The sequence below is a fragment of the Myxocyprinus asiaticus genome, chromosome 35 (assembly GCF_019703515.2).
Source record: "Myxocyprinus asiaticus isolate MX2 ecotype Aquarium Trade chromosome 35, UBuf_Myxa_2, whole genome shotgun sequence".
Lineage (NCBI taxonomy): Eukaryota > Metazoa > Chordata > Actinopteri > Cypriniformes > Catostomidae > Myxocyprinus > Myxocyprinus asiaticus.
This window is the reverse complement of record NC_059378.1, coordinates 38,582,757-38,606,989: the sequence shown is the minus strand read 5'-3', so window position 1 is coordinate 38,606,989 and position 24,233 is coordinate 38,582,757. Positions and strand designations below refer to the sequence as shown.

Here is a 24,233-nt window from a genome sequence, read left to right as displayed (position 1 = left end):
TATACAGAGTATATAATGGAGGTATGGTACATACTCTGGCCATATTGGCTGTACTGGTAGCCAGCAGCGACGGGGTCCATGCTGTAGCTGGTGGCACTGTACGTTGGGGGGCAGTAAGACTGGGAGGAGGCTAGACTGTCCACACTCTTGATGGGGTCTGAACGCTGACTGCAGCTTGCAGAGATGGGGTTAGATGCCTCCAGGCTGCCGTGGAGAGGAGAGATGGAGAAATCATGCTGAGGCTGGGAGGGGACCGCACTGGGATTACTCAAAATACTCATCACCTGGAGAGAGACAGAGAGAGATAGGTGTATAAAAATTGGTTAGTAGCCAAACTTTGTCTGTCAGTATAAAGTCAAGTCTACATGGCAGGTTATTCCGAATAAGAACCGCCCACTCAAGGCTAGGGTATAAGGCTAGTTTTTCCACATGCCATTCTGTGTCACGCACGGTCAGGTGCTTAGATTTTCAAAGTTTACTCTTTTGACTGCAAGCCCATACGGACACGTTCAACGCTGTCTGTGTGTCTAGAAAAACTAGGCTGCACGTGTACAGCCCATGCGGACTGTGCTGATGACGAAATTTGCATCACGTGCACTGTGTGCGATGTAGCTTTTTTTTGTGTAGATTTGCTTTTTATTAATGGATGTTTAAGGGACGAAATCAAGTATAACTCTGAGAACAAAGCAGAATTTAAAGGCCGAAACATACTCTATGTAAGTTCATGAATACAGATGCAAGCACTTGGTCACCGCATTGCCAACACGCAGTCCGATTCAACGTGCTTAAAGTGCGTTCTTGCATTACCATGGCGGGAACAAATGTCAGTAATCAAGGGGTGATAGAGTTACCTTAAACATCTGTGCCATTAAACTGGATGTGTTATTATTCAGGTAAGTTGTTGCAAATATATTGACTTTAACTTACTTGCTCAGCAATATTCTCTTCCAACTGTTGCTCTGCCATGACAGTATTTGAGTTGAAATAGAAAACTCACCGTAGAAGTGGACAGTTCACACTAATTTTGCTATAGCACCTCTTGCAGCAACGTTGAGAATGCAATGCGTAGTTGGGTTAAGTTATTAATTGCGGTCTGACACATTTTAGAATGTAACGACACATGAAATCGAGCTTGCGTTGCAAGATGCGTCTGTGTTCACGTACTTTTGTAGAGTATGTTTCGGCCCTAAAATATGGGACAATAGGCATCCGTGATGGGACATGGAAAACGGTGATGTTAGGAAACTGAAAATAGAGTTTTCAAACGAAAACGATAATACTTGGCCTCGGTGTCTTCTCCATCTCAAAGAGAGAAAACTCAACATTTTTGAATAGATTTAAAAGATTCGATGCCATGAACGAATTTTAACATTGAAAAATGACACGCATCAGATTTAACAACTTTAAATTATGAGTAGCTTCTAACTTGGGAAGCAACAGTTTCAAAGTATCTTCCTTAACACTGAAGGCAGGCCATTTTCAGTTTTTCAAAGTCTTCTCAATCTCAAAGAGAGAGAGAGTGAAAGCATGCCAAACATAGAGCTCAGCCAGAGTCCCAGAGTGATTAACAGTGTCCAGGCAGTGCCAGTGAACAGACAGAGTGATACAGCAAAAGAAAGAGATGGGGGAGCGAGGCCAGACCCATCAGACCCCAGTGGCAGTGCCAGATAGACCCCTGTCCTGAGGCCTCCAACACAACAAGCACAGAGGGAGCTGATAATCCCACCCCCAGGCCTCAGAAACACCCCCACGCTCATGAATAATAATGAGCTGAGGCCTGAACAGAGACAGGGACATGATCCTCCTTCCCGAAAAAACAGGCCTAGCCTTTTAAGCTACTATTAATGTGTGTACATGCTGTTTATTTATCTGTTTGTGTACTGAGAAACAATATCTGGTTTAAAGGCTGTTGTTGTCTACTTACTGCTTGTATTTACATAAAATTGTTAATTAGCTGTTTGAAATAGCATTCTACCATACTACACATACAGTTGCAGAATTACGTATTTATAGTATGCACAATCTGCAAATATTCTGTATGCATGCAATACCTTAATTGTTCCTAGTACATTTGCCAAAAGCTAGACTAAAAGTGTGTTTATAGTTGCATTAACTCCTATACATCAGTTAATAAACACTCAATATGCTTGTCCTCATGTAAATTTGCAGATTAATCTGATTGGTCCATTGTTTTAACTGACATTGACCTGCTGCATGTCAAAAGTTGAAATGTAAAGACATACAGATAGAAAGAAAGAGAGAAAGTGGGGAAATATGATCTTCTGGGCTGAAGAAAAGGAAACCAGGAAGCCTCACACATGGTCTCCCCTCTCAGGCGACAGAAAGCATCCTTCCCGCATCAGGTTCACGTTGTGTCTCGACACGCTACGCTGCCCTTTGACTCTGTTTGGCTGCTAAACCAATTATACCATCATGGAGTTGGTTAAACACACACCCAGACCTTAAACACACTCCCACACTGAGTTTAAACACAGTTCACCACAGCGACACAGGATCAGCAACCAAATAAGTCTCGAGAGTTGACTTCCAAGTCGCCTTTGTGCTTGTTGCACGAATGCAGAGAGTGAAATTAAATCACATTATAATTGATATTCCCAAAATGTCTCGCAGGAAATATGGAACACTTGAGACACATCAGACACATATCGCTGGTTAGAGGTTTCCTCGTGCTAATTCTATCAGTATGGAGCGCCGTTCCGCGCACATGTGACACGGATCACATAAGTGGGAGATTTATGACCGTGTCTTTATAAGAGACATATGTGATGTGGCCATGTGGCTGGGAGATTCATACATTTCCTGATTATAGCAGATTAGTGGATGGAAAGCACAAGTAGCCCTTGTTGGTGGCCACATGAGGGCCCTTACAAAAAATCTAAACTAGCCACAAACTTGCTGCAAATTTGCTGCTTGTTATTTTCACATGCAAATGAGCTCGTGATCCACCACAAATGTTTGCCAGAAGTTTGCAGCTCTTCATCGGTAGTGGTGAACCTCCGGCAAACCTTTGGTAACAATGGACAAAAAATCTAAATTGAATGTGAAAATTGTCTATGGCGAATTTGTGGCAAGTTTGTGGCACTTGCAGTTTAAGGGGGTCGGCAATCGGTTAATTGATGCTTGATTACACTGCTTCCGTTTTTATATGCACATTAAATTAAAGTGTCAGACAATCAGGACTGACTCTTCTATCAGCGCTTCTAATTATAAAGCACAAGATTCCACCAGCGGCTACTCAACAGAGCCTGATTGAGAGTTAATACAGAGAAATCGTTGGACATTTGTTGGAAATACAGAGCTGTCATTTTCATAGACAGATTTGCTAATGTTTCACTACTGGTTCCATTTCTAGAGGACAAAACATCGCCACTTCCACTTAGCTGAACAACAACATAAATAACTACATTGCTACATAACCTTACCACAAACAAACATAGCACATTGCGGTCTTTGTTTAAGAGTCAAGCTCCTAGTTTTGAGAATAGAATTTAACATTCAGAGATATTTTATTGAGCTTCTTTATTATATCAAGAGCTGGTTTGCTGTAAAGCTCAGAAGTTATTTGAATATTAAAAAAATAATAATAATGATCATTTCAGTGCAAATAACCGTAAACTGATCCTGACTAATGACATATTTGCTGTGTTGATCCTGACCGATATAGAATGCAACAGTGCCCGTCCACTTTTTCAGCTGCCTTGGTTCAGGAAATTGAAGCGTAAGCGGTAGTTCTATCAGGAAGAATCTGGATCTTTATGTCATTCATTCGATTCAGGCATCTCATCCAATCATAACCAGCCTCTGCTTTATGAGCCCCGCAAAGCTGTCTGTCAGTGCTCATTATACCTCCCTTTGTTTTCACCCCCTCCACCCCATCACCACCAGTTTAGGTCCCGTCCAACCATTGAGATATGTTCCTCTCCCCTGCCATCTTCGCCTTCCGGCAGGATCTGCCGGTTCGAGAAAGTATCTGAGCGCTGTACAATAGGATGGGGTTTACGCTAAAGGAAACAAATTTTTCACTGTATTCTGGATTAATTCTCATTTATTCTGAGTCTTTCTGGTAGGAGTATTTTTCTCACTCATTTCTTCCATAGGGATTTAATAAAATCCTTCATAAATGAATTCAAAGTCATGAAACAAACCAACCAGCTCCGAGGTGAATCACAACATTACAAACTTTGATTTGAAGCAAAAAAGTATTTGAAAGGTACTTAATGTCTTTAATGAAGGAATGAACTACTTTCCCATGAAGCATTGCAAATGACATAATCGAATGAAAAACAATGGAAAAATGTATTTACTATTGATTTAAAATCGTTGATTAAAAGCTTATAAATAATATATTTTATTTAAAAAAATATTCCAATATATACAAATATCTTGATTACGTCATTGACAGTGCATCATGGGAGCTCTTTTGCCGCACATTGTTTGCTGCGATTTTCTGATTGGTGGAGCGTTTCTCGTTAGGATCATGGGTAGTGTAGTTCTTCACCAGAAATTCCACTATTAAACAAATGTTTTTTTAAATAAGTTGAAATAACATGGACTGGTGGCTTCAACAGAAGCATATACCGTTGATTAACAACCTCAGAGCTCTCTGGATGTCTGTCTTTAGGTCTTTAAAATTGTATACATGATCATTAATAATCAATTCCCCTGCGGAAAAAACGAATGGGATTTTAACGTACTACCGGAACCAGACTGTTGCGCTCTATTCTGCACAAATAAACAGAAACTGATCCTGACAATGACATTTTGGCTGTGTTGATTGATACCAATAACATGATGGTTGTGTTCATCCTGACCAAAGACATTTCAGCTATGTTCCTCTGTGTTCTGTGTTTTACTTTCTATTCTAGTTAAACATTGTTTTTGGGAATTTTGACCTTGATGCACCTTGACCAAAAGAGGCGTAACCGCTGAACTTCACTGCAGGGGAAAGATTAAGCTCGGCTGAGATTGTATTACAAATCTACCCACCCAGAACATTAACGCAGCTAAATAAACAAAAATCAATATCATTCAGACTATTCATCTGATACGGCCACAGAGTGCAGTGTGTGACATATCTGCACTTAGATTCGATGGCAAAACAAGCACCTCAGGCCATCACTGGCAATAATAGCTGATAATACAGTTCAGTGTAGTTCACCGACTAAATAAACCCTAATTTCAACAGCCATTCCACATAGTTAAATTCTTTTTTTCCCCTCAAGTAGGCTATACAGTTTTTCTTTGTCTTTCTTTTTCTCTATCTCTATCCAACTCTATCTTCATCAGTGATTTTCTCGTTTGTTGTGCGTTGTGGGTGCTGTAGATAATGGAAGTCAGGACTCCAATGTTTAAAGGACACAGCCCAGAGGCATCGCCTTTCTCTCTCCAAACAGATTACTCCATAAATAATAATAAAAAACGAATTAATTCTCCAACTTCTGAGACCCTCCAGCCTGAGGCGGTGCAAACCCAGAATTGTAAACTGATACAATGTGCATCCTTTCAGATAAACAAATAGTGCATTTGCGACACACTAAAAGGGAATCTTTCATACCACTCTAATTTTCTTATAGTCAAATTATATTATTTTTTTGTCTGCTTAAATGTACGACGAGTTCTTTCGTGTTTAGTCAAGCTCGGATAAAACAGCTTGACAACTGCACAGCTAAAACTAATCTGTAAGGTGCAGATGACAATGTTTAAAGAGGCAATTTTGCCAAAAGCCAAACACTATGTTCGCGCTACAATTTCACATGCAGACAATTTTATATGTTCATCAAAAGAAGAAAATAAATGGTAAAACGAAATGGTATTGGAAACGAAATGGTATTGGAAAATCAGAATGGCAAACAACTCTTAATTCCAGAGCATATATTCAGTATTAAAAAATAATCTTAAAGCTATTTTTAAAAATCTTTTATTTATTTATTTTACCTCTAATTGTTGCGATTCTGTAACAAATAGTGAAAAATCTCAATGATAACCGGTGAATTTCCATGACTTTTCCAGTCATTCGTAATTACTGGATAAGGATTTATACAGGGAATTCACTCACAAAGAGTGATTTTAGCCAATGAAATAGTTTAGATTTGACCATATATATATATATAGAGAGAGAGAGAGAGACTTTCCATGACTTTTCCACAGCTTTATAAAATTGTATTAATTTCCATGACTTTCCAGACCTGGAAAACACAATTTTAAAAATCTCCGCCACAGCCTTGGCTTTGACTCTTTTGACGCATATTTAGAACTTGACAAGGACAATGTCATATTAAAAAAATAAATAAATCTGAAATTTGCTTACTTTCCAATACATTTAAGCTTTCCTAACAATTGTCTTTATGACTTACATTAAAGAGCACCTATTATGGTTTTTAAACATGTCTAATTTTGTTTCAAAGGTCTCATACAATAGATTTACATGCATCCAAGGACAAAAAACACTTTAATTTGCTCATAATTTAAATTGCAGCATTACCTTTTTTCCCCAGTGTCAAAAACGACTCGTTTAATGATCCGTTCAAAAGGATTCATTCTAAACTCCTCCTTTCAGAGCGCATACTCTGCTCTGATTGGTCAGATGTCGCAGTCTGTTGTGATTGGTCTACCGCTTAGTGTAGTGTTTGAGGGCGGGTCAAAGCTGTTCACGAGCAGCCAATGAAGACCAGAGGCGGGTTTTTTGTTACCAAATTATGTAGGTTAGTGCAGGAAGTAAGTCTGGAATTACTAACGACTCGTTTCAAGTGTTCAGAATCGGTTCTTTCTTTTGGGAGTCAATAACTCCATTTGTCGTGCACTTTGATTTTTGAAACTTTGCAGACTTTTTTACATTCACAAACAGCTATATAACACACTACATGAAAGGTCATATTTGAAAAACCATAATAGGTGCTCTTTAATTCTGACTCTTGTACATAAAATTGAAACCACAATTATACTCAAAAGAGACCACAATTATACCTGTAGTCCAAATGATTCACAAAATGGAACCATTTTATTTTTGATATGTCAATTTCTGGTGCAAACCAACATAAATGTGGTGTCTACTCTCACAAAAGTAAATAATGAGCGCGAATACAGCACAAAAAAATAAAAATAAATAAAAAGGCAAGATATCCTAAAGATAAATAAAGTGGTACAGTATATCCAAATAGAGAGGGAGATGCATGGACGACAGACAGATCAAGAGGATTTGAGAAGGGGGTTTAGTTGCCGAAAAAGAGGCAGGGGGCTTTTAAAAGTGCAAAGACTCCAGTAGGACTGAGTTTGCCTAAGGGCCAGCCTGCCACTAGAGCAGATAGCACAGGCCTTTGCACCCTCACCAGGCTCTCGGCCACACACACACACACACACACACACACACACACACACACACACACACACTACTCTTAATCTAGCCCAGAGTGGATTAGAGAGTTCCTCTCACCACTAACTCCTCCCTATCTGACCCTACCCCATGCCCTCCAGAGGTACCTTCAAGTTTAGTGCAGGTCATGAGGGCAAACGGAGGGGAATGAGTCCTCTCAGTGTGTGTAAATTATCTGAGACAAACAGAATATCATCTCTTCTCTTCACAGATCTGTGGAGCAGATAGTCGCCTGCACTGGAAATTGCGAGCGGTTCTTTGCACTCATGCTGTCAGTTGTTTGTCTGAGTTTCAAAAGACAGTCCTAGGGCGATGATTATGGCAAATAACCATTTCTGTTATTTATCAACCCCTTCGACTTACACCCATTTGGGATTATTGCAGAGTAAGGTACAATAAGGAATGTTCCAATTACAATAAAGTTAAGGGAATTCAATGATTTACTGTAGTAATGTTAGGAAAAATATTTCAAACAATGTAAATATTATTTTAGTAATATTCTAGGGATGCACCAATGCATCGGCTGTCGATATTGATCAGCAAATTATTGACTAAATTAAAACCATCGGCATATCGGTTGTAAGGATGAAAACGTTGATATGAACGTTTATTTAGAATTGATTAGTAACACATTTTGTAAATCTGTGAATTCAAATATACAATCCAGAAATAATAATAGCCACAATATGTAGAAGGATTGGCACTCTTGGAACATGTAATATTTAATTTTATTCTTTCTAGTTCTCATGTTAATGTGGACAAAACGGCATAAACGGATTTGACAGTTGTGAAAGCGGCACTTACCTATAGGCCACGTGATGAGGAAAACCATCCAAAACCGTTTGAAACCAGCAGACTTTGACTTCTGAGATATCGAAAATTATATAAATTGGAAATTAAACATATTGGACATTATTTATTGTTAGAATAGTAAAAAAGTTTTTATATTTCTATAAATGTTTTATGCATTCCTAAGTAAAACAGGGATCATATGAAAAAATTGTTGGCAAAATATCGGTATTGATATCAAAAATGTTCATATTGGTGCATCCCTATAATATTCAATTAGCAATATTAATTAAGCATTCCAGTTGTTTTATACATATTGTGATAGCTCAGTACATAACATATATAAGACAGAATGATATATCGATAGGCCAATTAACTGACCGATATTTGGCCATTTCGATATATCGGAAATTTTAGTAGACATACATTTATGGGGAAAAAACATGTTCATTTCATTTCAGATATTATGAATATATCTCATTTGCTAAAGTTAAATTGGATTATACCATAATACCGATAAAAAGACATTTTATAAAGACCGATAGCTGTTTATAAATGTAAAAATGGCCAATGCAATATATCTGCATATAATATCAGCATATGCTGATATATTGTATCGGCCATTTTTCAATATGTACATATATACAGTATAAGCTATCGATCACCTTGTGTTCTAGATACTGCATTGGCCACAAAATCCATATCAGTTAACCTCTAATCATGATTCATTTAAAGCTATATGTCCGCTAAAAACTTTCTAGTAATCCACACTGATTCGCTGGTAATCAGATGTTTAAGACAAGTCTGTGGCTTCCCACATCTCCCACACTTCCCATAGTGGTGCTCATCAGAGGCAAAATGACTATTTAAAATAACAGTGGTTGCATGAATTCAATTAGTGGCTTTTGGTCACGGTGGAAGGGGAGCGTGGGGGCAATTAACCAGCCTGGGAGCCCACAGCCTGCCTGACTGGTGACAGAGAACAGATGATGGGGGCCGCTCGCTGTGTCGCAGCCGTAATTGGCCAAAGCACATTAATCAAAAGTGAAAAGAGGCTTCCGAAAGGGAGAGAGATGAGGAAAAGAAGAGGGTGACAAAAATGGGGGGAGGGGAATTCTGAGAGAGACAGAAAGATAGACAGAGAGAAGATGTTGAGAAAATGAAGGAGTGGAATACAGAAAGACCTCTTGTGTTTACACTGCAAGTGAGTGACACGACAAAACTAGAATGCTTACGTTAAAAAATGTCGTTATATATACTGCTTATTATAGGCAGCATTCTATTTTTCTCACTTCACAATGTGCGCTTACACAGTAGCTCAAAAACCAAGTGCTGTCTTTGGCCTAAATAGTTAGCTGTCTTCTAAGGTGACAGATTTGGAATGCTCTACATAGACACTCACAGCTGATTGAATAAAATAGATTTTGATGTTGGCATGTTGCTACGCTAAATTACGGACACTCTCATAGGCATTAAAATACAAAAATTGGCTAAATTAGCCCATCTTACAAGCCTAACTTTTGGAACAGCCTTGCGTGGCTAGTGTGCCTTTGATGCATTAAAATGCTGTCTAGGTAGGCAGCTGACTAGGTTTTGGAACAGTGCTAGTTTCAGTTTTAGGTGCTCTGAAGAAAAAGTGTGGGTGTGATAATCAAGCTCAATTAGTCTGTGATTGGCACTGACAGAATTTGGGCACTGACATACTGAACACAGGCGAAAGCCATTATCAGACACTGAAACAAGCTGTCACTCCTCAGAGGATGTTTACTGTACTAAATAGAGTGCAAATGGCCTCTGCCTCTTTCTTCTGGTCAGTCACACCTCTTGTCAGCAAATTCACTGACAGCAAAGACCAAAATTTCGATATCAGTGTGACCCTGATCTAAAGTGTGTTAAGTCAGTGTTTTTTATATAAATGTGTGGTTTTGATCAGAACATTAATAGAAAGAATGTCGGAATGGGGCAATTATATATTCCAAAGTTCTCTTTGTGGGTTGGTGATCCTTCTTTATTCCCACAGATCTTGGCTGCAGTCTGCCAGCTAAGCAGAAGTTAATATGCCTTCTATTTGCTTGCAATTGAAGAACGTGTGCAGGCACAATCGTCTATTCTTTCCCAGTGATATGCTTGAGTGAGTATGGGACAGATTCAGCCACCAGGAACACACATACACACACTTGAACAGCTCCTCTCACTTTGTCCTGCTGCCTCGACTAAATTAAATGGCAGATTTTATGATTCCACTAGAGTGGTTTTAGTGAGACTGAGGAAGTGAGAGAGAGAGAGAGAGAGAGAGAGAGAGAGAGAGAGAGAGAGAGAGAGAGCAGGTCGGTTTGTTTGCTAAAATCAGCAGGGGATCCACGTAGTGAAAAATGTCAGGTCAAATTGTTCTTGACAGAGTTAATATCTGCACCTCATAGCAATAATTACATGTAAATAAATAGTGAAATAGCGCTCAGCTGGAGACTAAGAGGAAAGAACTGCTTCAGTGAGACAGCCAGCTGGGACCGGCTCGTTTTAGAGAAAGTGAAGAAAAGCAGGGAACTAAAATTTGCAGAATAATTCAAAACCTCGATTCTGAAGAAGATTACAAGGGCCACATTTCACTTTTCAACATACATTAAGTTGGCATTTTAAGCAGACATGTTCATATCAAAACTAATGTACGGTATACTAATTACAGGGATAATTCCCTAGGAGTAACCTAAGGTCAAGTCTCTTGTTCAAAGGTCATCCCTTGTTTGAACCTACAACCTTTTGGTTACCATATGAGAGCTTTTGCTTAAATATACACATAATGAGCTCTTTATTAGGAACACCTGTACATCTGCTTATTCATAAAATCTTGCAGATATGGGTTAGGAGATTCAGTTAATGTTCACATCATCCATCAGAATGGGGGAAAAATGTGATCTCAGTGATTTGGACTGTGGCATAATTGTTGGTGCCAGATGGGCTGGTTTGAGTATTTCTGTAACTGCTGATCTCCTGGGATTTTCACAGTCTCTAGAATTTACTCAGAATGGTGCTAAAAACACAAAATGCCTTGTTGATGACAGAGGTCAGTGGAGATGGCCAGACTGGTTCGAGCTGACAGAAAGGCTATGGTAACTCAGATAACCACTCTGTAAATTGTAGTGAGCAGAATAGCATCTCAGAATGCACAACATGTAGAACCTTGAGGCGGATGGGCTACAACAGCAAAAGACCACATCGGGCACTTCATTAGGACCATAGTGTTCCTAATAAAGTTCTCAGTGAGTGTAGTGGCTTGAGTCAATGAAAATAAACTTTTTTTTTGCTCGTTTTATCATCATCCAGCCAAACAACATCAGTCTAAGATCGCCTCAATAAAGTAATAGTACACTTCTCCTCAACAAGCCATATGATGTTTGGTAGCACAGACAATGCAGAATGAATAACACACCAAAGTTTAATACATAAGCTTAATTAATAAAGTGGAAGAAGCCAAAATTTTGTCCACTGAACAAACTTAAATCACACCTAGAGTACAATTATTTTTAACAAATCTTCAACAATCTTTGACTAGTAGAGTTCTAGGTCAGGTATTTCAGGAATGTGTGTCAACAGGAGAAATACCACCAAATGAACACCTTAGCAACAACAAAAATATTTTTAAATCCCTAACCGTAAAGTATGAGCAATAGTACTGATGCTTGCCTTACAAGGTCTCTCGTGGCTTCTTGTGTAATTAAACTATTGTACCTCTGCACTGAATACGACATAGGACCTACACAGCCTTGGTTAAAAATTCTTATTCTGAGACTGGAATATTTGTCCGAGTAGCATCGCTCAGTGTAGTGACATGAAACAGAGAAGACAGCTGGACAGTGATGATGTTGTTATATCGTTCAGCCCAGCGAGGGTCGGTCCAGAGGTAACCCAAGACATCAGACTGTAGTTTGCCAATGTTTGGCTTTGGTGTAGATGTGTGTGGTGGGGTGGATAGGGGTTTGGTTTTGGTAAAGCTAGAGCAGTACAGCTCATTGGAGTATTAATCACTTCTGTGCACCTGTCAGAGTGGCATGTGGAACTAACAGGAAGCACATTTTATGAAGACGACACCCAGAGTGTTATCGATGTCTGTTCAACCTTATGGTTACCCTGCAAACCCTGAACCTGTTGAACTCATGATGTTGAGGGCACATCATGGACAAAGGTTACCTAAAATGCTGCCTTCACCTGCTAATAAGTGTTAAAAATCCACTTATACGACAGTGGCCAATAAATTGCAGCGGCAATAACTAATGAAACCGAACTTGCCTCTGAACATGATGCAGCAAATCATGATATTTTGAAAACACTGCTTTACCTGCATTATAGATACAATGGCCCTAAAATTTATTTGGACACTTGAGCCATATTTTCTGAAAAATGTCTGAATGTCTTTGCATTAGATATAAAAAAAAATAATAAATAAATAAAATTTATATATATATATATATATATATATATATATATATATATATATATATATATATATATATATATATATATAATTATCTTAAGTGTCCGAATCCTTTTTCTTTTCATTATGAACATTATATCTATTGTTTCAAATGTAATTTTGTGAAATATTTCTCTTGAAACATGTGCTTGAGCTAACTTTCTTTAGAATAAATGCAATTTGGTTTGATATTTTAATATCTAATGCAATGACATTCATACATCTGTAAGTATGGCTTAAGTCTTCAAATATTTTTTGGAGCCACTGCATGAAAAAAAGCCAAGAGGTCAATTATATTAGACAAGTCCAACTCCTGTATATAAAACCCAATACAATTACCCTACAGAAAAACAATACATCTGACTTCTCCCGCATATTCTGGTCTCTATATAATTGGTATATGAGATTAGATCAATGAGCATATTTGTGTGCGCGTGCATAAATATGGCTATATACTCTCCATTCTACATACTATATGCATTTCCAGTTGCGTGGGACACACAGCATAGGAATTGGTCTTAGTGGTTTCCTCCTTTAAATCCCTATCTTCTAGGATTTGCCGAAATTTATATTGGCTGCCTCTGCAAGATAAATGTAAATCGCATTCCCTTATATTTGCTATTTATCAGGATGCAGCAGCTCACTTTCGGTAGGGGGAAAATATCTCCGCATACAAACAGCCTTGCATTTAAATAGCATTTTTATTGTCCGCTGTTGCCTTTCATCTGAACGACTTGGAAAAAAGCATCTCTTCCTCTCCAGGGGAAGGAAAGAGAGAGAGAGAGAGAGAGAGAGAGAAAAGAGGGTGAGTCTTGAGCAGTCTTAAAGGAAGAGGTTGGAGTAGGTAAAGAATGGCTAAAAAAAAAAAAAAAACACCGGAACTCACCCTGTGCCAAAGATGGAGGTTAAAGATTGACCAACTCTGTATTACTTTTATTATTATAAATATTATTATGTTAAACCTATATTTAGTCATTTAGCAGACTAAATATAGGTTCAACATAATAATAAATAATAATAATAATTAATAATTAATTGTAAAGTAATTGTTCTATTTTCATTTAATTAGACAACATTCTGATGATGAAACTGAATTAAACTTTAAAATATGGAATTCAGAAAAAAATAAAACATGGAATTTGGAAAAAAATAAATAAAACAGAATTAAAAAAATATATACAACTATTTCATAGGGTCCAACTTAAAAAACTTGAAGCAATGTTTGCTTAATTGAATAACACTCGAAGGAAACATGCTATTGTTTTAATTTATTATTTTTATTGAAATTTAAAAATGTATTAGGCTAACGGAGTGTCTTCAATAGCATATTACTTATTTTTTCTGTGGTATCAAAATTGGTATCGAGAATCGTGAAATTTGACTGGTATTGGTACCGACAACTGAAATGTTGGTATTGTGACATTACTAGTTCTAGATCCTTCATATAGTGCTCTAGGTGGTTTCTAGAGTGTTCTAGGTGGTTGCTTGAGTTTTCTAGGTGGTTGCTAGAGTGTTCTAAGTGGTTGCTAGAGTGTTCTAGGTGGTTGCTTGAGTTTTCTAGGTGGTTGCTAGAGTGTTCTAAGTTGTTTCTAGAGTGTTCTAAGTGGTTGCTAGAGTGTTCTAGGTGGTTTCTTGAGTTTTCTATGTGGTTGCTAGAGTGTTCTGGGTGGTTGCTAGAGTATTCTAAGTGGTTGCTAGAGTGTTCTAGATGGTTTCTAGAGTGTTGTAGGTGGTTGCTAGAGTGTTCTAGATGGTTGCTAGAGTGTTCTAAATGGTTGTTAGGGTGTTCTAGGTGGTTGTTAGGGTGTTCTAGGTGGTTGCTAGAGTTTTCTGGGTGGTTGCAAGAGTGTACTGGGTGGTTGCTAAAGTGTTCTAGGTGGTTGCTAGAGTATTCTAATTGGTTGCTAGAGTGTTCTAGATGGTTGCTAGAGTTTTCTGGGTGGTTGCAAGAGTGTACTGGGTGGTTGCTAAAGTGTTCTAGGTGGTTGTTAGAGTATTCTAATTGGTTGCTAGAGTATTCTAAGTGGTTGCTAGAGTGTTCTAGAGTGTTCTAGGTGGTTGCAAGAGGTTATGCATTATTTTGAGCACAATACAAGCTCATGTCAGGTCTTGTGACCTGGTGTCTGTAAATTGTAGCAGTTCATCACTTTCCATTGTCATTGTGCCTAAGACTGCACTTACATCCAGACTAAACCAAGCACCAATGTCTTCAGAGACACCCAAACCATAAGCCTAACACCAAAACTACAGTTTCTTTGCCTGTGGCGATGATTTCGGCGTCTGATGTTCTTGACATCTGCCAAACAGGTCTTGTTTTTGGAAAGCCTCTTATAGGTCTTTTTCATTACTGCCAAATATAAACAGTATCTGTTTTAATATGGCTTCTAATTATTAAATATCAATTCCCCCCTCTCGCGGCGGGAGTGCACAGGGTACAGATGAATGCAGTGCGCTCATCCTCTTTGATTCGTTTGTCGTGAGAGCATGCCAGCTGACACCGTGCCCAGTCTGTGGCTTAATGCACAAGTTTTTTAATAATGTGTGGGACTACATGCGTCTCCGCAGCTCATTGATATTCACGTGCCTAATGTCTTGTCAAAACTGTGAGGCGAGGGAAGCGAGCACTTTACATTTTGTGAGCTAGGTTTCTTCCTTTTTAGTTGACGCCAGCACAGGGCTCTTAAACGTAATTCATCCCCTTTTTTCAAGAGGGGCTAATGGAAGAGGAAGAGGTTTGGAGCTTCTCTGCGCTTATCTCTTTTTGTCAGTTGCAAGCAACGGTTGGCGAGGGTTGGTGTGAGTGTGCGATGCTGTGTGGTACGGTGCAGGCGAGCAGGCCCGGGGACAGAGATCAAAGGGAGTCGCGGGTGAACGGCAGTTTTCTCTCTGATCCCTCCGGTAGCGAGACCCAACCCCACTCACTTGTGTGCTGCTGCACACACTCATCCCTCCATCCATCCCTCCATCAATCCCTGAAAGGAGCTTCATTCCACAGCACAAATACGCTCCAAGTCTTATGTTTTTCGGTAACACTTTACAATAAGGTTCCATTAGTTAACATTAGTTAACAACATTAATTAACATGAACTAACAATGAACAATACTTTTACAGCATTTATTAATTTTGGTTAATATTTATTTATTTAAACACATAGTATACAATTTTCAGAATCAAAAGTTGTATTTGTTAACATTAGTTAATGCATGAACTAACAATGATCAATTGTATTTTTATTTACTAACAAAGATTTATAATTGCTGTAAAAAATATATTGTTCATTGTAAGCTCATGATACCTAATGCATTAAAGGAATAGTTCACCCAAAAATGAAAATTCTCTCATCACTTACTCATGCCATCCCAGATGTCTATAACTTTCTTTCTTCTGCTAAACATAGATTTATAAAATATTTGAGCTCTGTAGGCCCATACAATGCAAGTGAATGGTGGCCAGAGATTTGAAGGTCCAAAAAGCATATAAAGGCAGCATAAAAGTAATCCATATGCCCCCAGTGGTTAAATCTATATCGTCAAATCTGATATGATTGGTGTGGGTGAGAAACAGATCAATATTCCGTTACCGTGGAGACATAGCGCGTGTGGAGGCTTCACACTATTCTCCGCGGCATCCACGCACAACTCACCACGTGTCCCACCGAGAGCGAGAACCACATTATAGCGACCACGAGGAGGTTACCCCACGTGACTCTACCCTCCCTAGCAACCGGGCCAATTTGATTGCTTAGGAGACCTGGCTGGAGTCACTCAGCACACCCTGGATTCAAACTCGCAACTCCAGGGGTGGTAGTCAGCGTCAATACTCGCTGAGCTACCCAGGCCCACATTTAAGTCCTTTTTTACTATAAATCTCCATTTTTACTGCCACATTCTACTTCTTATGTTTTTAGCAATTCGCATTCATTGTGCATATCGCCACCTACTGGGCAGGGAAGAGAATTTGTAGTCAAATTATCTGTTTCTCTCCCACACCTATCATATCGCTTCTGAACATATGGATTTAACTACTGGAGCCTTATGGATTACTTTTTTGCTGCCTTTATATGCTTCAAAGTGTTCAAAGTGTTAGTCACCATTCACTTGCGTTGTATGGGCCTACAGAGTTGAGATATTCTTCTAAAAATCTTCGTATGTGTTCAGCAGAAGAAAGAAAGTCATACACATCTGGGATGGCATGAGGTTGAGTAAATAATGGGAGAATTTTCATTTTTGGGTGAACTATACCTTTAACTAATGTAAAAAATTGATAACTCTTACTGTAAATTTTACAGTTTTTTTCTTACAAATTAAATTATCAGAATAACAACCAAATGATCCATGTTATCCCAGCATGATTTGAAAATGTTCCAAAGAGCATCTTGTGTGCTTCATTGGGAGCAAAAGAATCTGACCTTTCAAAGAGCTCATGACTTTACCCGTTGTCGACTTATTAAGCATAATTAGGGGAAGATTATGCACGTAAACGCGCACAAAGTCATCAAACAATATATTAAACAAAATTACAAAAATATTCTAAAAAATTCAGTTGGGAAACAGAACTAATAAATGTAATTAAGATTTTACAGTGGTAAAAATAAATGTTGCAGCTATGGTACAGTATTTTGGTGGAAAATATGCTTTGCATGGTAATTGTTTCTTTTCTTAGGCCAACAATGAAACTAAAACAGACAAACAAATACAATTATTAACAACTCTTAAATACACATTTTCTAAAATGTGTTCTGCATTCCTCTGCAGTGCTGTTTCACTGAGCTGTTGTTTTCCTCTCTCTCCCAGCAGGTGTCCCTGTCAGGCAAAGCAGCCTACTCCACCTCAAACACCTTTGCCAAAGAACACAATTCCCAGGACCGCTTTTAAAAACCCATTTCGAGTCATAATGACAATCATAAGCTTTACATTCCCTGACAGCACGTACAGTCTGGTAAAACAGCGCAAGGTTGCTCTGTTTATTCCCATCTGCACAGAAACCGGAAACTTGTGCCTATTTTCTCTAGATAACATCAATTATAGATTTTCTGCTTGGTTACAGGACATCTCGGCATACTATCTTTATCAGTATGGATATTTAGAGGGTCATCAGGATAAAAATATATAATTATATTACTTGTTTGGAAAATAAACACTACTGGAGATGTTTGTCTATTGGAAAAAAGAAACTTGCTCATCTGGTGGCCTCAAAAAACATATTTAGACAATTAAATCACACTTACAAATGTCTGAATGTCACTGCATTAGAAACATCAACCCAAGTGGTATCTGCAAACAAATTCTGTCTGAGCTTTTCTCAGAAATAACTTCACTTTTCTGAGCCATTTTTGCTCAATGACTTTTAACTAGCTGGTTTCAAGGTGATTTTTAGTGGATGTATGACGTCAGTTCCCCTCAACTTCACACAGGTGTCTTAGCAGAGTAACCGCAGGTGGAGTTCAGCACATTAAATACGGACATGTTCCACTAACAGTTGACAACTACAAAGTGTCCAAATAGTTTTGTCTTAACTTTGAAAATTGTTTTATAATTTAAATCCTAACAAACTTGTGATATATTTCTTTAAAATAAATGTCCATATTTAACATTGTTAAATAATGGAAAGACATTCCGACATTATTAAGTGTACAGTTTCATAAGTGTCTAAATCCTTTTTGGGGCAACTTTATTTCCCCCCAATGAAAAAGCATTCTATCCTCAGGAAGGAAGCTAGGGGAGAAGAAGTTTTCCTTGTCATCTCTCAGAATTCGTGTCCTTATCCAGCACCTGCTGTGCAACAAAATGAAAAAGGTTGATTCGGCTCACCTCTCCCCGAAAAAATAACCCATACCTGCAGCCCGGCCAAGCAATGCTTAATAGATCTGACATTGCATCACTCCCAGACCAGCCCTAACTTATAATCAAGGACTACAACAACAACAACCGGTGGATGGCTTTTCTACTGGTCTGTAATGCGAAAATGTGTGCTGTCTGGATGGGTTACACTAACACCTGTGCTGAGATCAGCAGGGGTCCATTACCGCCTGTCACTCGGCCACCACAATCCATTTACAGCCAATCACAAAATTTTGGTCAGTCTTTACCAGCAAATGGTAGCCCATCAAAAGCAGACGTTGGGAGAAATAGGTCTTTCGTCCAGCTGTTTTCTGCAAAGTTCTAAAATAAGGGAGTTATCTTTCATTGGAAAGAAGGAAAAACATCTTTTTGAATTGAGTTTTTTTTTTTTTTTTTTTTTTGCTGGTGTCACAGACAGCAAGGTGACATCTGATGGTTTGGGAAAGGTAAAGTTAGCCGGCAGTATTACAGTTGTCAAGCAAAGTTGCAGCTTAGCGCATTAATATGGAATGTGCAATCACATGTGTGTTTATCAGCGTTTTACAATGGCTTCGAGTATCTCTAATCCAATCAGAATTTAGAATTGGAAGTTTTTGTTTTATATTGTGGTAACACTTTGCAATAAGGTTGTATTCATTAGCATTGGTTTACATGAACTAACAATGAACAATACTTTTACAGTACTTGGTTAAAGGAATATTCCAGATTCAATACAAATTAAACTTAATTGACAGCATGTGTGGCATAATATTGATTATCACAAAAAATATTTTTACTTGCCCCTCCTTTTCTTTAAAAAAAGCACAAATCTGGTTAACACTGAGTCACTTACAATGGAAGTGAATGGGGCCAATCTGTAAACATTAAAATACTCACTGTTTCTAAAGTATAGACACAAGACATAAACAATATGTGTGTTAACAAGATTTTAGTGTGATAAAATCACACTAATACAATACAACTTTGTTGCCATGACGATGTAATGTCAACAAACCCTAAAACCCTAAAATGACTGTAAAAATGACAATTTACAGAAGAATTAATGTAAGTGCTTTTATAAAATTAAAAGCTTCACATTTCTGCCTTTAAACCATCCAGAAATTGGCCCCATTCACTTCCATTGTAAGTGCCTCAATGTAACATGCTTTTTGCTTTTTTTAAAGAAAAGGACGGATGAGTCTAAATTATTGTTTGTGGTAATCAACATATGCAACAATGCTGTCAACTGAGGTTAACATGTTTTGAACATGGAATATTCCTTTAATGTTAATTTCAACATAAACATACATTTTAAAACTAAAAGTTGTATATGTTAACATTAGTTCATGCAATATGAACTAACGTGAGCTAACAGTAAACAGTTTTTTTTTTCATAAATTAAGATTAATCAATGCTGTAAAATATATTGTTCATTGTCAGTTCAAGATAGATAATGCATGAACTAATTTGAACAAACAAAACCTTACTAAAGTGTTACCTATAATGCTTCTTTTAAAGTTGATTTGCTTAATTTTCTAATGTTAAAATACTTTCTCCTATCCTAGTTGATTCGTAGGTTGATTCCCCCGAAACGTAAAAACACTATTGCTTTGTGGTGCTATCATTACTTTGCTCTGTTTGTTTAAGAATCCTGACCAGCCTGACACAGCAACATTGGCTCGACCAGTGGTGTGAGTTTGGGGCGGTGCTGTCTGTTTTTTGACCAATGAAAGACAGGGGGAATGTGCTGGGAAATCTTGAAAAGACCTTTTGTGTCATTCTTTTTGCAATTTCGTTTGGTGACACTAGTGGTGCAGAAATGACACATTTTACCTTTAACACGTAGCGTTACTGTTATTCATTGATGAAGAATATGATGTGTAAGTGTACAGTAAAGTACATTGTCAGCATGAACTTTTATTGAAACTTTCATCAAAGTTAGGTCAGGTTAGGTGATGTTTCACATGAGCACAGCAGATGCTCTTCGTCGTGTGTGGTATGGAGAAATGTGGAGTTTTCGTGTGAAGGTTTTGCTACGACTGCAAAGACTATTTGAAATGCGACTGAACTCTGGCTCTCCTGTCAGAAACTGCATTTATCTCCTCGCAATGATAGTGATGATTCTTCCATGTGGAAGAGAGAAATGGAGGACTTTAATCATCAAAAATAAGCAATTTATAGTGATTGACTCAGGCTTCCCATCTTCTCAATTCTGTTTGTATTCCCTAATAAACTAATAAAAATTAATACAAATTAATAAGCATGTACAAACTATTGACATCCTCAAAATATTTTAATATTTTAATATACACCACCAGTCAAACGTTTGGACACACAAATGCAAATAAAATATGAAATAAACACAAATGGAAGTATAGGAACTATGTAGTGACCAAAAAAATAAAATTAATCAAAACAATTCTTTAAAGTACCCAACTTCATGAGATGCATCCTGAGATGCTTTTTAAATAGTATTGAAGGAGTTTCTCTATATAGGAATTTCTTGTCCTTCATAATACGGTCCAGTTCATCAATTAAAAATAAATGGTAACACTACAGTAAGGTTCCATTTGTTAACATAAGTTAACAACATTAGTTATCGTTAACTAACAGTAAACAACACTTTTACAGCATTTATTAATCTTGGTTAATGCTAATTTCAACATATAGTAATGCATTTTTTAAATCAAAAGTTGAATATGTTAACATTAGTTAATGCACAATGTACTAACAAGAACTAATAATGAACAATTTTATTTTATCAACTAACAAAAATGTACTAATGCTGTAAAAACAATATATATATATTGTTCATTGTTAGTTCATGAGAACTAATGCATTAACTAATGTTAACAAATGGAACCTTATTGAAAAGTGTTACCAAATAATTAAATAAATAATAATTATTATTTTTATTATTATTACTAAAACTTCCCCTTAAGTGTAAATGTGACATAAAATAACCAACTACAGTGTGTAAGCATCATTAGCCAATTTTCCTCAGTCCATCTGAAATTGATTGTTTCATTTCCTTTTGATGTTGACCAATAATGTTTTTCAGAAAGAAAAAAAAAAAAAAAACATGACCACTGTTGAAAAGTTAATTAGCTTTCATAGAAAACATAAAAATGCTTAAAAGAAAACCCAAAATAGAATACTGCAATCAATGATCCCCTTTAAAGCCTGTAAAACTGATCCACAGCATTTTCCAGGAAACATTTACTATTTATTAAGTAAAAGTATTTAAGCATGGCTGAAAAGGAAGCGAGACAGAGCATCCCTGTAACCAGTATTAAATACTCCCATTAATAGAAAAAAAAGACCTCCATGTCTGCTGGTATTTACGGAGGTTTGGAGCAAAGGCATTAACGCTCAAAGCCCCTGTGCCACGATTAACAATCTCGCTCACTGTAAGACGCCCATGTTATCCTTCCGACGTTCTAGTTACGAGGGGAAAAGCTCTTTTTTGTCACCAAATCCTTAATTCTTTCTTCTCCCAGAAAAAAAAAGCGGGTAATATGGAGAATGTTTCCCAATCTGCTTTGAGAGAGCAAGGGAGAGAAAAGGAAAGCCCCAATAAAACGTGTGTGAACGAAAGGGTAATTGTGGACAAATGCAGCATTGAAATTCATTTTCAACTCTTTACACACCATTTCAATCTTATTTTATGCTTGTTAGCCACATCTCGTTGGTGATGGTCGGCAAGACTGCCCAGTTTTGATGGATAATTGTGTATAATTCACTCCTTACATGCGATTTGCATCAATATGTATTATTTTTCATTGCTGGGCCCAAAGAAAGTCATCCTAAATACTCATTATTGTGGACCAAAGTGGGAAACTGGGAAAATTAGCATATTTTTGCAAATACACAACCACAACTACACAACATCCTACACAACAAAGGATCCAACACAACACACAGGAAGGAGAAGAAACTACCAATAAAATAGCACCCATTGGCTCATACAACAATTGTTTTACCCTGCACAGGAAGAACAGCAAAGTAAAGTTTACTCTGACACCCTTCTAATTTACATTTAAATATATACACAGTCAATCTGGATTTTGGTCTGGCCGTTTTCAAATAATTTCCAAAAGTTTTTCATCCACAATAAAATGTCTGAAAATGCTTAAATCTCCATACTTCGCATGCGTGGCCCTGCGTCATTTCCATATACAGTCTGAAACGCAATTGTCCTCGTGTTCCACCACCGGACAGCACATCCAAGTAAACTTCTAGTCACCTTAACGGTCAACATTTATCTTTAACAACGCTATCAAAGTAGCAGGCACAACAACGCTGCTACAACATGGGCCGCCATCTTGATTGTTTTGGGTTGAATGGATCCCATGACTGTGTCACATGACAACAATACATCCTTGTTTTCGAAAATCTCTGTTTTCCCTGTCCACACTACAGCGCGAAGATGCCGTTTTCAAATGTATCCACTTGGGAAAGCATTTTTGCTGAACAAAAATGGTGTCTCAGTTTGGACAAAAGGCCAAAATGTAGCTAAATTAATGCGTTTTCAAACTAAAACATATTAGTGTGGATGAGTCAACATAAAACCCCATTCGCAACCCACTTTACTTGTGTGATGTATTTTAGAGTGAAACAGGATATTCAATAAGAAAAAAAGGGTGTGATTTCATTTTATCTACAGTCTCATTAATGCATTGGATGGTGAAAAGTGGTCTTTATAAAACAGGTGGTTGGAAGGGAGTGGCTGAAAAATAAGAGGTTGGTGATGTCAGCCAAAACAGAAAGTCGTTTCAGAGACAGAGAAAGTTATTACATTTTGATGAAAGATCATGGAGACCAACATTTTTAGTTTAGTTTTGTTTGGAATAACGTATACAGATGTATATTTTACTATAAGAACGGGAATGTGTATAGGGTTCATTTTGATTTCATGTTGACTTTTAAGACCTAGAAATTATATATGAATATACATTTAATAAATAAAGATTTGGAAAGGGTTCTTGCCTCAACTTAAGTTCTCTTTTTAAAAACTGAGCATGTTTTCATGTTAACACAGTTACATTTAAGGTTAAAGAGACTTTGGAAAGCTAGCTAAAGTTAACTAGATCTGTGCTTAGAGTAAAATATTTTCTTCTCTCTATGTCAGTGCAAAAATTTATTCAACCAAGAAGCTAATGCTGGCTTAAAATTCTAGCATGTTCTTGATCTCTGAACCATGTCGACGTTCATTCGACGTTTCTTTCATGTTATTCTCTCCACTAACCTGTGGCGAGAGGCCGTTGCTTACGGGGTTCATGTGGTTGCCTGAAGCTGACGGGCTCATGAAAGTTTCTGAATAGCTGGAGAAGGTGTGGCGATTGGACGAGAGGCCGTAGGCAGAGCTACTGTCGGCCGAGAGCCCACCCTGATGCATGGAGGAAGGTGGGAGAGGTTGCGGCCGGTGTAACGTACCACTGCCATCTGAAAGACAAACACAGAGGCAATGAGAATGAGACTAATACTTATTTACAATCTACCTTAACAAAAATATTAATAGCAGTACCATGTTATTTTGGATATGTACCATACCATGCTAGTATCATGTTATTTTGGACATGTACCATAGTAATACCATGTTTTTGGATATGTACCATGGTACTACCATGTTTTTTGGTCATGTAACACAGCAATACCATGTTTTTAGGACATGTACCATGGTACTGTCATGTTTTTTGGACATTTACCATAGTAATACCATGTTTTTTGGACATGTAACATTGCTATACTATGTTTTTTGGACAT

General features: G+C 37.6%; 1 protein-coding gene across 2 annotated transcripts in view; it reads right to left on the bottom strand.

The window, feature by feature from the left end:
• Nucleotides 1-24,233, bottom strand: part of LOC127426031 (paired box protein Pax-7) — a 69,340-nt gene that overhangs the window by 5,435 nt on the left and 39,672 nt on the right. For both annotated transcript variants that reach the window (XM_051672479.1, XM_051672480.1), the window contains exons 7-8: nucleotides 23,716-23,912; nucleotides 35-284 (exon numbers count right to left, since the gene is read on the bottom strand). In XM_051672479.1, coding sequence (XP_051528439.1) covers nucleotides 35-284; nucleotides 23,716-23,912 — 447 coding nt within the window. The remainder of the gene's footprint in view (nucleotides 1-34; nucleotides 285-23,715; nucleotides 23,913-24,233) is intronic.